Source organism: Danio aesculapii, chromosome 11 (assembly GCF_903798145.1).
Source record: "Danio aesculapii chromosome 11, fDanAes4.1, whole genome shotgun sequence".
NCBI lineage: Eukaryota > Metazoa > Chordata > Actinopteri > Cypriniformes > Danionidae > Danio > Danio aesculapii.
Genome location: NC_079445.1, coordinates 28,265,092 through 28,279,819, shown reverse-complemented (window position 1 = coordinate 28,279,819; position 14,728 = coordinate 28,265,092). Strand labels below are relative to the sequence as shown.

General features: G+C 35.6%; 1 protein-coding gene across 1 annotated transcript in view; it reads left to right on the top strand.

Moving 5' to 3' along the window:
* ece1 (endothelin converting enzyme 1) overlaps positions 1–14,224 on the top strand; it is a 35,687-nt gene extending 21,463 nt beyond the window's left edge. The window contains 9 exon segments of the mRNA XM_056468047.1: positions 2,767–2,877; positions 2,974–3,072; positions 4,510–4,587; positions 4,687–4,790; positions 6,563–6,673; positions 6,774–6,841; positions 9,062–9,252; positions 9,717–9,812; positions 12,659–14,224. Coding sequence (XP_056324022.1) covers positions 2,767–2,877; positions 2,974–3,072; positions 4,510–4,587; positions 4,687–4,790; positions 6,563–6,673; positions 6,774–6,841; positions 9,062–9,252; positions 9,717–9,812; positions 12,659–12,835 — 1,035 coding nt within the window. The 3' untranslated portion in view covers positions 12,836–14,224.
* Positions 14,225–14,728: the final 504 nt, after the last annotated feature.

Sequence of the window (14,728 nt, the reverse complement as noted above, 5' to 3'; positions counted from 1 at the left end):
GACTATGTTCATCCCCAAGATGGCGACAAAGACCGCATAATAAACCCTAAGAGAAAAATAGTGTAATTTCAAACTACAGCTAATAAATCATTATTAGGTAACTATCAGCCATTCAGATTCAAGAACCAGACAAAACTGTTTTGCGTGTGTGTGTGTGTCTGTGTGTATATGAAATGTGTTTGTATTAACCAAATTATCCAGATATTAAACCAGCGAGTGTGTCTATTGGGCTTTTTTTTGGAGAAACTGGTATCAGCGTTGGTGTATTTGGAGAGGTGGCGTGTTGTTCTGCGGGGCGCCAGCTTATTCAGACTCTTATCAGGAGGAGATCCTGTTGCCCTGGCCTCACTTTCCGCTGGGGTCAGGCTGAAATAACAAACCAAGACTGAGCCTTGGGCGCTGTGTGTACGCGTGATGGGTTATGATAAGATATGGAGAGAGAAACCTTAAGGACGGTCACCTTCAGCACAGTTGTTGAGGACACAGCTTTTATTTTTGCATTTAAAATGATAGTTTAGTCAAAAACGTCCTGTCATCATTTACTTGCCCTCATGTCCTTTCAAACTTGTAGGGTTTAGTTACACAAAACATGCTGAATGTTGACTCTTTAATTCTGTAGTATGGCTTTTTTTTTACATAGTGTAAAGTGAAAATGGTGAAAGCTGTCATGGTTCAAAATTGTTTACACATTTAATTGGCAGAAATGCTCAATGAATGTGTTTAACAATAAATGACAAGGAAAACAAAGGTGGCACTCCAAAGGTAGAGGAATATTTATAGCATATTCTAACCAAAATGACTTTTCCAGCTATGTGGCTCTTGCATGCAAAGGAGAAATACATCACAGTTAAACATGTACTATTGCAAAACAAAAAACAAAACAAAAAAAATATTATAATACCAAGTTAATGTCAATTTCATCTAAACAAAAGGGCAAAAAACACACCAGTAAACTTGAATGAATGTCAAAACATCAATTACCTGAAATGGTAACCTAAAATCTCTGTAATAATAATAATAATAATAATAATAATAATAATAATAATGTAACAGAGGCCAACTAGCGAAGTGCTATGCAGGTAAACCTCACTGCTCTGACCTCTAAAGGTGCTCTAGCGACAGATGCTAGAGGCCATGGTCTTTAGCCTCCTTGTTAGCGCAACTGACTCCTATACAAAGAATCGCAGAATCGATCCCAGTTCAGAGCGCGTTGGGTGCAATAGGACCAGTGGGCTACAATAATGTTACCTACACCAAATGAAAGCTGGAAAACATCAAAAATCATAATAAATTAGTCCACATCATCTCTTTTGTGGCAGAATGCTCATGTATGAATGTAAAATTAGCTTTTTATTGATTAAAAGTTACAGTAAAGACATTTATAATACTACAAATGCTGTTCTTTTAAACTTTTTATTCATTTAAAATTTTATTCAAAGGGAGAGTTCACTCAAAAATGAAAATTGTCATCATTTGCTCATGATGCTCAAGTGTTTGGATCCTCAAGTGGTTCCAAACCTTTTTTCGTTTTTTTTTTTCTGCTGAACACAAAAGAAGATATTTTGAAGAATGTTAATATTCTGTATCCATTAACTTTTATAATACAAAAAATACTGTGGAACATTCTTGAAAATATCTTCTTTGTTTAAAGAAGGAAAAACTCAAATAGGTTTGGAAGAAGCCGGTTAAATGATGGCAGAATTTAAATTTTTGTGTGAACCGTTCCTTTAAACAAAATGACATTTAAGGCCCAATCCTGCCCCTTAGCCCTTCCCCTTTCCCCTTGTTTTGCATGTTCACATGAAGGGGTAGGGATGTCCCAATTCTCTTTAGCTTGAAGGCGTAGTGCTCAGGGGAAGGGCTAGATGCCCCTTGAAACTAAGATTTTTCAGGACCACACCCGAAACCAAGAGATAAGAAAATTTCCCAGAATACACCAGCTACAACGGCAGCATGGCTGCACACTGAAGTCAGGAGATGCACAAATTAGTAATTTTTGTCATTATTACGAATTTTTACAGCAAACAAGCATATATTTTAATACATTCATAATGATGTTCGTGTATTACTGTCATGCTTAAAAAAAAAAAAGAAAACGCTAAAATAAAAACCGCTAAATTTCACTACCTATTATCGCAAATAATAATTCCTGTATAGTAGTCCCACAACACTGACACTCGAATACTCTGTCAGGAAGTCTAGTGGCTGGGAATGAGCTTTTTACAGTGTCTGCTATAATGTTAATGTTGTTTTTGTCTGTTTACATAGATGAAAATGGCCACAGTGTAAATACACAGTACAGTTATGAGCCTATTATATCCTTATGATAACATGATATATGCCGTCAATGATTTCCTGAAGATAAATACCAAAAATTGACACAACTGGAATAACTACAGCAGTCATGATCGTCGATCACATATGAAGCAAGAGATCATGTGCAGGTGTTGTAGTGCTGTCCCATTTCTTAGGGGTAAATTTTGAAGCCCTTTCCCTTCACACTCTGTTTCAAGGGTCAAGGAGAAGGGGTCAAAATTCACGTCTTTTCATTAGAACAGTGAGATGTATAGCTTCACTTCTAACATATAACATCCACATTTGTTTTTCGAACACATTATTTGTGATCATTTTCGCAAATGCTACCCGCATGGAAATTATACTGTCAGTTGATGCCTGGAGGTTTTCTGTTTGTGAGAAGTCGAAAATGAAATTAGTTGAACCTGAAAATGATGTTAGTTGTTTATGTATCACCTTCGTGTTTTGCAGAGCTGCATGCCACGCTGGAAACTTTGCGTCAGCGACACGGATAGCGCTCTGGGCTTTGCTCTCGGGGCGCTCTTTGTCAAAGCTACTTTTTCCGAAGACAGCAAAGCTTTTGTGAGCATCTTTGTGATTTTTTTTGTTTTTTTTTAACCGTCCCTGTCTTTTTCCTCCAGGCCTATAAACTATATTCTCTCCTGATGTGTTTGTCAGGTTGAAGATATGGTCTCGGAGATCAAATGGGCCTTTGAAGACAGCTTGAAGACTGTCAGCTGGATGGATCCCGAGACAAAAAAAGCCGCCAAAGAAAAGGTGAGAGCTGACAGCATGATCCCATGTGATGTTTTCCATCGCTGTTGCCCACAGGGAATCTGGGGATGGATCCTGCTGAAATCAACATCTAGCTAATAAGTCAGATTTATGCTTTAGTTTTCGAATTGGGTTTTATTTATTCATTGCTTTAAGGTTGAAACATTTTACTTTTTGTGCTTTTAGATTTTATGTTTTGAATGCCAGTTGGATTTTAAAGGTCAAATATCCAGGGGAAATCAAAGTTGTATTTACTACTTCATCCCATTTGAAGTTATCCTAGCAAGAGTAAATGAGCATTTTTTAAGAAGAAGCATATTTCTTATATTCAGAAGCACAGCTTTTTAAAATCATTTTAAAAACTAAGGAGCTGAATAAGAGGCCTAACTCCCGGAACTGCAACTATGACACTACCTCCAGCTTTAACCTTTTTTTTACACACTGGGTTCAGTCTTTCTGAACACATTGTTTCCTGTCACTCAGTTTGCTTTCAAGATTTTCTGGAAGGAACACTATAAAAAAAGGGTTAAAAAATGTTTAAAACAATTTTAGCTTAGTTTAGCATAGATCATTGAATCGGATTAGACTATTAGCATCTCGCTGAAAGATGACCTCGGTAGACCGCGAGAACACAGAAGCATCCTGTGAGTAATGAGATGCTGCGTTCTTTCTGATGGTCACATGATCTTCACGCGTTTTAATGGAAAGTTATTTAAACATTACAGCATTCATCTGCTATACAACTATTTATTTATTTTTTTCCTTTTTTAATATCTATAACATGCACAAAAACATTAATAATATACTTTGCACAATACAAATAAAACAGATTTTAATGCGAATTTCAGCAAATAAACACCCTTAATATGCTCATGCCTTTATTAAGATTTCATGGTGAGGTTTACTTTCACTGTTTCATTTAGGGAAACTCCTGAGATAAATAAGTTATATCTCTGAACTATAATAATAAACAGGTATAAAATGCAGCGCTTCCCACCCCCTTTATTCAGTCACAATGACTTCTGGGACTTATAAAGCGAGTTAGGTGCTCAGGTCTGCATTGGTGCATCCTCGATACCAAGAACACATCGGGCAACTTCCACGCATCTTCCGTTCTTTCAGTCTGGAGTTTTGGAACTGAACTTTGGCGGTTAATGATGACGTTACATGAGAACACGAGGACTCAAGATTGCTGAAAAATGCATATTGAGAAACAGCCCTATAATGGGTGTGAAAAACAAAGGAGACATCCAAAACATGCAGTGTTGGGGGTCCTCTAGGAACGTGGTTGAGAAACACTGCTCTACCAAATACCAGAAAAAAATCCTTCTGAAGTTTTTGTTTGTTTTGCTCTATAATGCCACCTGGTGTTAAAGTCAAAACTGCCATCTCATAAATCCAATCAAAATGTTTTTGTTTGTTTGTTTGTTTTTTACCTAGGCTGATGCAATATACAACATGGTGGGTTATCCAAAATTTATTATGAACCCCAATGAGCTGGACAAGGTGTTTAATGACGTATGTATGCATTTTGTACATTTCTGTTTGTCTTTAGTTCATGAAAAGCCTTTTTAATGTACCTAAACAAACATCTCCATCTCCCAAACTGTACATCAGTTTGATGTTGTTTCAGATCTCTACTTTCAAAATGTCATGAATTATTACAACTTCTCTGCACGAGTGACTGCTGACCAGCTGAGAAAAGCCCCCAACAGAGATCAGTGAGTATCAGTCCAACACACACACCCAGATGAAGCTCTGGCACACATCTTTTAAATGCATTTCACTCAGTAATGATGTCATTATTATTACCAGTGTTGCTTTTTTATGATTTTTAAAAAATATATTAAATTCATTTATTTATATATTGTATATTTCTATATTTTATATTCAATGATATATTTCATTTTAATGTTAGTATTTAATTTATGAAATCTAATATTTACATTTTTAATAATGTCAAGTGTATTTCAGATATATGGTTATATATGTAACCATTCAAATATATGGAGGAAATTGAAAATATTATTTTATTATCTTCATTCTCAAAAAGCCTTTTCTGTCTTTTCATTTTTTTATTGAAGGAAAATAATGTTTTCATACAAAACAATAAACATTACAGTTTCCTTCTTTATAGTTTTTTTGTTTTAAGTCCCAACCCCAAGAACCGAACATCCCAAGGCAGCTTAACAAAATAATTAGAGTCAAATATAATAATTAAACAGTCTGGAGTCATGCATGTCGTGACAACAGTGATGATGGAAGAAAGAAGAAAAAAAAAACAAGTACAAATAACAGGGAAAGAAAAATAAATAAATAAATAAATAAATGAATAACAATTCGCAGGACAAACTACATTAAAGACAAGAAACACCATGAAGTGCATACAAAGAGATATACAGGTTATTTAACCGCAGGGTAATTCTTTCAGATTTTTAAAATATGAAGAAATCAGTTCCCAGTATGTATAGAACCTGTCCACCGAGCCCCTGTAGTGTGTATTTAATCTTTTCTAGTTTAAGAAAAGACATCACATCTTCAAACCAGGCTGGCACAGATGGGGGTGTGGAGGATTTCCAGCATAACAAGATTCTTCTGCGTGCTAAAAAATATGTATAAGAAATAATGCCCTTCATCCTTTTCAATTCAGTTCAATTGACCTTTATTTGTATAGCGCTTTTACAATGTAGATTGTGTCAAAGCAGCTTCACATAAAAGGTCATAGTAAATTGGAATTGTAGTTCAGTTTTCAGTGTTTAAGTTCAGTGTTAGTGTCAGTTTAGCTCAGTTCAGTGTGGTTTGAAAAACACTACTGAGAGTCCAAACACTGAAGAGCAAATCCAACGATGCGCAGCTCTACCGATCCCAAACCATGCAAGCTAGAGGCGACAGCGGAGAGGGAAAAAACACTTCACTTTCTGTCTTTGACCAACAGAAAGTAAAAAATATGTTACCCTGGATAACAAAGCCTGTCAGAAAGGCAATTGTGCTTTTTTATTTACATTTAAAGCTGATATAAGCAAATAAATAAGCATTTTATTAATGTGTAGTTTGTTAAATTTGGACAAAATAAAGCTATAATACAACTATATATTTGAAAATCTGACAATGGCCTTTTAAAGTTGTCCAAATGAAGTGCTTAGCAATGCATTTTACAAATCATGTTTAATACATATATTTATGATAGAAAATGTACAAGATGTCTTGATGGAACATAATCTTTAATTATTGTCTTTAAAAGAATAATTTTGACCCCTACATTGTATGTTTCAAAAATATACACATGCAGCATAAGACTGATCCAGGGTCACATATGACCAGAAAACACTGAATCATTTTTAAAAGTATCTTATCCAGAATGTCACACAGGTTTGACACAACATTACACAGCATTAACAGCCTATTTACTACTACTTCAATGTCAGTTTCTGTGTTCTGCAGTGATCATTGAAGTCATAATATATTTTTTTCTTGCTCTTGTCTGCTTGTACAGATGGAGTATGACTCCACCTACAGTCAATGCCTACTACAACCCCACAAAGAATGAGATGGTTCTTCCTGCAGGCATTTTCCAGGCTCCCTTTTACAACCATGCTTGGCCAAAGTATGATTGTTTTTCATTAACAAAACCCTCACCTGTTGATTGAGCCTCGTCGTTTTCAGCAAATATGTCATCATGTGTACCTCATTCACTTGTTTTCTAGAGCCATGAATTTCGGTGGTATAGGTGTGGTTATGGGGCACGAGCTCACCCATGCATTTGATGATCAAGGTAATTTATTATTCCATCTTATTTCAAATCTGCAGTGTGTAAGACTCAGTTGCTGTGATAGAAGAAATATAGTCTTGCTCTCTTTCATTATCGTAGATATAGGTGCTAATTTTATTTAAATAAAACTGCATATTTAAAGTTTAAGCAACTACATTCTTACCTAAAAAAACATTTTATGTCTCTGCCATGACTTTTGATGTGAGAAATGCTGTTATTCAAATGAGGTTTCTCTGGAAATACAGCTTATGGTTAAACACCATTTTAGTTTTTTCTCTAAACTTTTATACCTCAAGTTTAAAAATAAAATGTTTTCATTTCATATGTGGTGGAATAACCCTGATTTTTCAATTACAACAACTAAAAACATTTGTCGGCAACACAATGGCGCAGTAGGTAGTGTTTACTGCTAGAAGGTCACTGGTTCGAGCCTTGGCTGGGTCAGTTGGCGTTTCTGTGTGGAGTTTGCATGTTCTCCCTGCGTTCGTGTGGGTTTCCTCTGGGGGCTCCGGTTTCTGCCACAGTTTCCCCCAAAGACATGCGCTATATGTGAATTGGGTAGGCTAAATTGTCCATAGTGTATGAGTGTGAGTGAGTGTGTATAGATGTTTCCCAGAGATGGGTTGCAGCTGGAAGGGCATTCGCTGCGTGAAACATGTGCTGGATAAGTTGGCGGTTCATTCTGCTGTGGCGACCCTAGATTAATAAAGGGGCTAAGCTGAAAAGAAAATGAATGAATGAAAAACATTTGTTATACTGACCAACTGTCGTTTTTAGAAGAAAGATGCACTGTTTGTTTGAAATTAGGAAGAAAAGTGATTAGATTTTTATAGAATATAACTAATATTAAAATGTTAATCAAGCACATGCCTAATAAATTCAGTAAATCCAGAAAAAACTTAGAATGTTCATATGAATCTCTCTCTCTCTCTCTCTCTCTCTCTCTCTCTCTGTATATGTTTATGTGTAGATAATGTCAAGATGTTAATAAATACTTAAAGGAATAGTTCACCAAACATTTTAAATTGTGTCATTGTTTACTCACTTGTTCCAACCTTTAATATTTCATCTAATTTCAGATCTGCAGTGTGTAAGACTCGGTTTACAGTCGGTTGCTGTAATATAAGAAATGAAGTGTTCCACTATTTCATTATCATATATATATATATATATATATATATATATATATAGAAAGAAAAGGAAGAAAAGTTATAAGATTTTTGGGAAACTGGTTTGGAAATTTTCATGTGAAATCTTCGCGTTTTTTTTTTAAATAAATCTTTGTCAAAATGTTAATAAATAGGATAGTTCACCAGTTTTTTTCTTCTGTTGAACATAAAAGAAGATATTTTGAAGAAAGTTGGAAACCTGTAACCATTGATTTCTATAGTATTTTGTTTTTCAAGTCAATGTTTACCAGTTTTCAGCTTTCTGCGAAATATCTTATTTAGGGTTCGAAAGACAAAAAACAAACCTATAAGGGTTTAAAACCACATGAGGGTGAGTAAATAGCGGATTAGTTTTCATTTTTGTTTGAACTATCCATTCAGTCAATCTTTGGGTTTGGCGGCAATACTTTTTGCTTAAGTTAGCTTAGCATAGATCATTTTCCCCCTGTTTCACGAACAAGGTTTAAGGCAAGTAAAGATTAAATTGCATGTTTGAGCTGTCTCAACTCAAAATAACTTGCGTAAAATACGCCAGTGTCATTTTTTGTCTCCAGGTGCACATTAGTAATATATTTTTCTAAGGCCATTTTAATAAATGTGGCTTAAATAGCCTAATTTAACTAAGGCCTAGTCCTGGCTTAATCTAAGCCCTGTTTGTGAAACTGGGCCTAAGTCACATTAGACCATTAGCATCTCACTGAAAGATGACCAAAGAGTTTCAGTAATATTCCTATTTAAAGTTTGACTATTCTGTAGTAAGCTTTAAATTTGACAATTTTGTAATATCAGTTTTTTTTGAGTGAGATGCTAATGGTCTAATCCAATTCAATGATTTATGCTAAGCTAAACTAAAAGAGCTCCTGCCAGAACCAGAGATCGGCTGATTAATTAAAAAAAGGAAGAACTCAACTGTTTGGCTGTAGAAGAGTTGTTTTTCTTTGAAATGTTTATTTCTTTAAATCATCTTACTATTATCACAGAAATGTTTTGAAGTTGAAATGTAAATATGTGTGTCATTAAAATATATATATATATATATATTTTTTTTTTACAGGACGCAAATATGACAAGGATGGAAATCTAGCAATATGGTGGCAAAATTCGTCCGTGGAAGCTTTTAAACACCAGACCCAATGCATGGTGGAGCAATACAGCAACTACAGTATTAACAATGAACCCCTGAACGGAAAACACACTTTGGGAGAAAACATTGCTGACAACGGAGGCCTGAATGCGGCTTACAAGGTTTGTTGTGGAACAAAAACTCCACTTTTAATCTATCTAATTCAATCGACAGATAAGTTGTGTCCATCATACAGATGCCAGTGGTACTTTCCATTACACGAAAACAGCTCCAGCATATGACGTGTGAGAATCTGAGACCAAAGGCATTACGTTCTCTATTTTTCCCTCATTGACGGCTTTAACAGTATTCGGGGGGCTGTAGTGATTCCGACTCGCTGAAAAGCCTTTGCGGGGCAACAGGTGGCTCCAAATGGACCGCTGTTCCTCCAGCAGCTCGGATTCTTTCCGTCGGCTGAAAAGTCATAGGTTACGGAGCAGATGCACAAAGCATATGGCCCGGAGAAGAGCCTGTGTTGACCTCTCTGATGGAGAGGAAAATAAGCGTGGACATGAGGGCTCTGTTTATCTGGGATCTCAGCATGCAGAGTTATTGGTGGACTAATGTTATCACGCTCGCTTTGCAGGCTTATGTAAACTGGATCAAGAAGAACGGCGAGGAGGCCAGTCTGCCTGCCCTTGGGATGAACAATCATCAGCTGTTTTTTGTGGGATTTGCTCAGGTTTGTGCTTTTTTTAGAAATGTTTGATTGCAGTGTAGGCCGGATGGATTGAGTTGTTTTATTTTACACAATAAAAGGGTTTGGGATTTTGAATCATTGATTTGATAAGGCTAGGATTTATATAGTTTTGAATAAAGACATTTATAATGTCTGATTAGTGAAGTGAGGTGTGCTTAGCCTCTGCTGTTAGACACTTGACATTCAAATAGGCACAAAACTACAGCAAAATATTACAATTGTGTTATCGTGTGGTTTGTAAAATCCAAACAAAACATATAGAAACTATTTAGAAAAACCCAAGTAACAAAGCGATTATTTAAGCGATAGAATTGCTTTTTGTTAAGAAAAAACTATTATAAGTGATTGAAAAACAAATACAAAAATAATAATGATTTTAAAACAAAATACAATTTTGTTAAATCATGGCCAAACAGAATTTTAGTTTTGGGCTAAATCAATATAAACATTCATTCATTCATTCATTCATTCATTCATTCATTTTCTGTTCGGCTTAGTTTCTTTATTAATTTGGGGTCACCACAGCAGAATGAACCGCCAACTTATCCAGCACATGTTTTAAGCAGCGGATGCCCTTCCAGCTGCAACCCATCTCTGGGAAACATCCATACACACTCATACACTACGGACAATTATACCCTACCCAATTCACCTGTCTTTGGACTGTGGGGGAAAACCAGAGCACCCAGAGGAAATCCACACGAACGCGGTGAGAACATGCAAACTCCACACAGAAACGCCAACTGACCCAGCCGAGCTTGAGCCAGCGAACTTCTTGCTGTGAGGCGACAGCACTACCTACTGTGCCACTGTGTCACCCAAATATAAACATCTATTTTAAATGACTAAGCACAGAATTTTGATTAAATTGTTTTAATTGTGGTTCATTCCGCTGTTCATCCCCTTATAAAGTTATAAAGGCTCAGACCATGACAACCTATTTGTGTTAACATGGAAATATAACTACACAGATGGGAATAAACAGGTTTTTAACTTATTGAATAAGGTTTGTTTTTGGCTAATCGTGGAAAAAAATCTTAAACGGGATAATATTTTGACCTTAAAATTGTTAGAAAATATTTAAAAGCTGTTTTTATTCCAAGCAAACAAAAAAAAAGACTTTCATAATATGAAAAAATATTATAGGAAATACTGTGAAAATTTCATTGCTCTGCTAAACTTCACTTGGGAAATATTAAAAAAGGCACACTACAGCTCGATTTAAGTGTTTTAATTAAATTAAATTAAAATTGTTAGAAAATATTTAAAAGCTGCTTTTCTTCCAGCCAAACTTTAAAGAAAAAAAAAGACTTTTCATATATACAAAAACATTAAAGGAAATTCTTCCTCGCGCTATTAAACTTCATTAGGGAAATATATTTAAAAAAAAAAGAAAATTCACACGAGGACTAATTTTATTAACATTTAATTTAAAAAGAACTATTAAATAACATTTATGTTTTAGCTATTAAATATGTTATTTAAACTAGATTGCAATACAATCATACAATCTTTTTTAAGGACATCAGTGAGTGCAACTATTCAGGCCTAAAATGCTAAAATATTTTTTCTTTGCGCTTTGAAAAAAACCCACAACAACAACATTGTCAAAACTATGTTCACATGGATCAGCCAAAAAGATAAAAAAAAACACTGTGCACATGTTCCACCATTATTGTTTTGGTTGCCAAGTTTGCATGCATGAACATTTAAAGGACACCTATTATGCAAAAATCACTTTTATAAGAAGTATTTTTATAAGTGTTTTGAGCTAAAACTTAACACACACACACACTCTAGGGACCACAGAGATTAATTTTACATCTTGTAAAAATGGGCATAATAGGTCCCCTTTAACCTCCTAGGACTTGAGTGTCCACATACGTAGACAGCACATTTTAGCTCTTAAGTGGCTACTTAAATGACTTTGAATGTTTTATATTTTGTTACAGACATACGCTGTCATCCTGCAACTGTTTTGCAGCATATGAAAAATTCAGGAAAAAGTGTTTTATGTAAATTCGAACCACGAGTCCACATATATGGATATAATTTTTCTCTAAAAGTACATCATATCAAAAGATGATACTTTAGTTCTAATTAGGTTCCAATAAGCCCAAAAAGCAAAGAGAAATAATAAATGCATGTAGAAAACCACCTTTGGCCTTAAGAGGTTAACACCCATATATAGGACATCATGATTTTCACAAATCTGCACTTTATTTTATATTTTAGTTCATGTGGAGACAAGTTTTTTTTTTTTTTAACTTTCACTTTAAATGCCATTTCCACTTTGAATCAACTTTATTTTAATTTAATTGAAATGTTTAGTTTTTTATTGTAACATTTCATTGCAAGGGTGGTACAGTGGTTAGCACGGTCACCGTACAGCAAGAAGGTCACTGATTCGAGTCCCAGCTGGGCTATTCTGCATTTCTTTGTGGAGTTTGCATGTTCTCTCCCCGTGTGCGCATGGGTTTCCTCTGGGTGCTCCAGCTTCCCCCACAGTCCAAAGACATGCAGTACAGGTGAATTGAATAAGCTAAATTTTCTGTAGTGTATGTGTGTGAATGAGTGTGTATGGGTGTTTCCCAGTACTAGGTTGCAGATGGAAGGGTATCCGCTGCGTAGAACATGTGCCGGAATAGTTGGCGGTTCATTCCGCTGTGTCAACCTCTGACCTAGAGACTAAGTCGAAGGAAAATAAATAAATGAATGAATTTCATAGCATCCCAGGAGTGACTTTTGCACAGATAAACATTACTCACACTTTCTTGTAGTTTTGTCCATTTCTGCACTAAAAGAAGTCATTGTTTCCTCTTGTATAGGTGTGGTGCTCTGTTCGGACTCCTGAAAGCTCTCACGAGGGCGTCATCACTGACCCTCACAGTCCTTCACGCTTCCGGGTCATCGGCACCATCTCCAATTCCCACGAGTTCTCTGAGCACTTCGGCTGCAAGGCAGATTCACCCATGAACCCCAAACGCAAGTGTGAGCTTTGGTGACAGTGAGATTGAACCTGGAGCAGTTATCCTGCAAAAAATATGCCAAAAGTCTGTCTCAGGTTGCCTCATATTGACTGCCAGGTCACTGACAGCGGACTACTTATTTTCCAGCCTCTTAATGGGAAACTGGTGTAAATAGAGACTCCATGGACCTCTATATAATGGAGTTTTATTCTTCTCGAAACACTGGAAGTTAGTGCTTAAATATAATAGGAAGGAATTGTGCTTTTTGCAGATGTTTTCTTTGAATACATGCCTTTTATAAGCAAATGCTTTTATTTTTCTAATGGGAAGTACTATTTATGTTCTCTGTGATATGTTGTGGGGGTTTATTTGATTTCTCTTTGTCTGTAATGTTCGCCAATTCTTACACAACACCACTAACATCACTCACATTTTAATACACGGTTAAAACATCTTATGTTTGGTCCAATACATACCATGTCCAATTTGCCTGTGCAATATGTGAAGCTGATTTTGGGTGAATGATCAGATTGTAAATGAAGAATATGTATGTGAGCAGTACACAGTTTTATTGGGTTTATTTTTGTACTGCAATATAGGAAAGTGCTATATGCAAATATGGGATATACTGGGGAATTTAAAGGGATGGTTCACCCAAAAAATAAAAATACTGTCATCAGTTATTTACCCTTCATTCGTTTCAAACCTTTTTGAGTTTCTTTCCTCTGTTAAACACAAAGGAAGATATTTTAAAGAATGCTGGAAACTGGTAGCCATTGACGTACATAGTATTTGTCTACTATGGATGCGAATGGTTACCATTTTACAGCATTCTTCACATTATCTTATTTTTTTTGTAAAATGAAAGGGAAATTCATAAAGATTTGAAACCACATGAGGGCAAGTACATTTCTGTTTCGATGTGAACCATCATTTTAAGGCACCTTTATATAGCTGATTTAAACGGACAGTTCGTTGAAAAAATTTTCATATAAATCACTTTTTTTATTCAGTAAAATAGTGAGGATTTGTCATTACAGCTGGTCTTTACTACATTTAAATGCAAGACAAGCAGGTTGTGGCATCCAGGATAAGCACAAGTGCCATTTAGATAAACTGAAAATTCTGTGCAGTTACAGTATGCTCTGCCCTATTACAACCCCTAGTGTTTTGCTGTGTAAAAGCATCCTTGATACTTCAGAGTAGTATTAAATGGATAGGTCACTCCCAAAACAAACTTATGTCATCATTTGCTCGCCCTCAAGTGGTTCTAAAACTGTTTGTTTCTTTTTTTCTATTGAACACAAAAATATTTTGATGAATATTTCCTTCTATGCAAGTCAAAGGCTCCCTGTTTCCAACATTCTTCAAAATATCTTATTTTCTGTTTAACAGAAAAATGAAACTAATAAACATTTGGAACCATTTGTGAGTGAGTTTGTGGGTGAATCTGACTGATCTGATTGGTGGCTTATATTTTGGCCACTTTAGCAGGGTAAATTTTGACATAGTTTCCCTTACGCACATTAAAAATGCCCCCTCTGTACTTGAAATAAACAATTGGGTACTTTATAGTATGGTACCACTGGGTAAACCACCATGCCCTGTGATGTTCTTCAAAATATCTTGCATTCAAAACAAGAACAACTTAAATGAGCTTAGAACAAGATTTATCTTTGGGTGAAGTATTCCTTTAACTGGTCATAAGGTGGGATTTCCAGCTCCAAGTGTACTGTACAAACCTGGAGTTTTTATTTATTTAATGTCTTGTACATGACACAGAGTCCAATATTGTGTTTTATTAATGTCTACACCTACCCCAACCTCACAGTAACCTGATGTGTTTTGTAAATGTCTACACCTTCCCAAACCCTAAACCCAACCTCACAGTAACCTGTAGTGTTTTTTTATGTCTACAACTTCCCCACA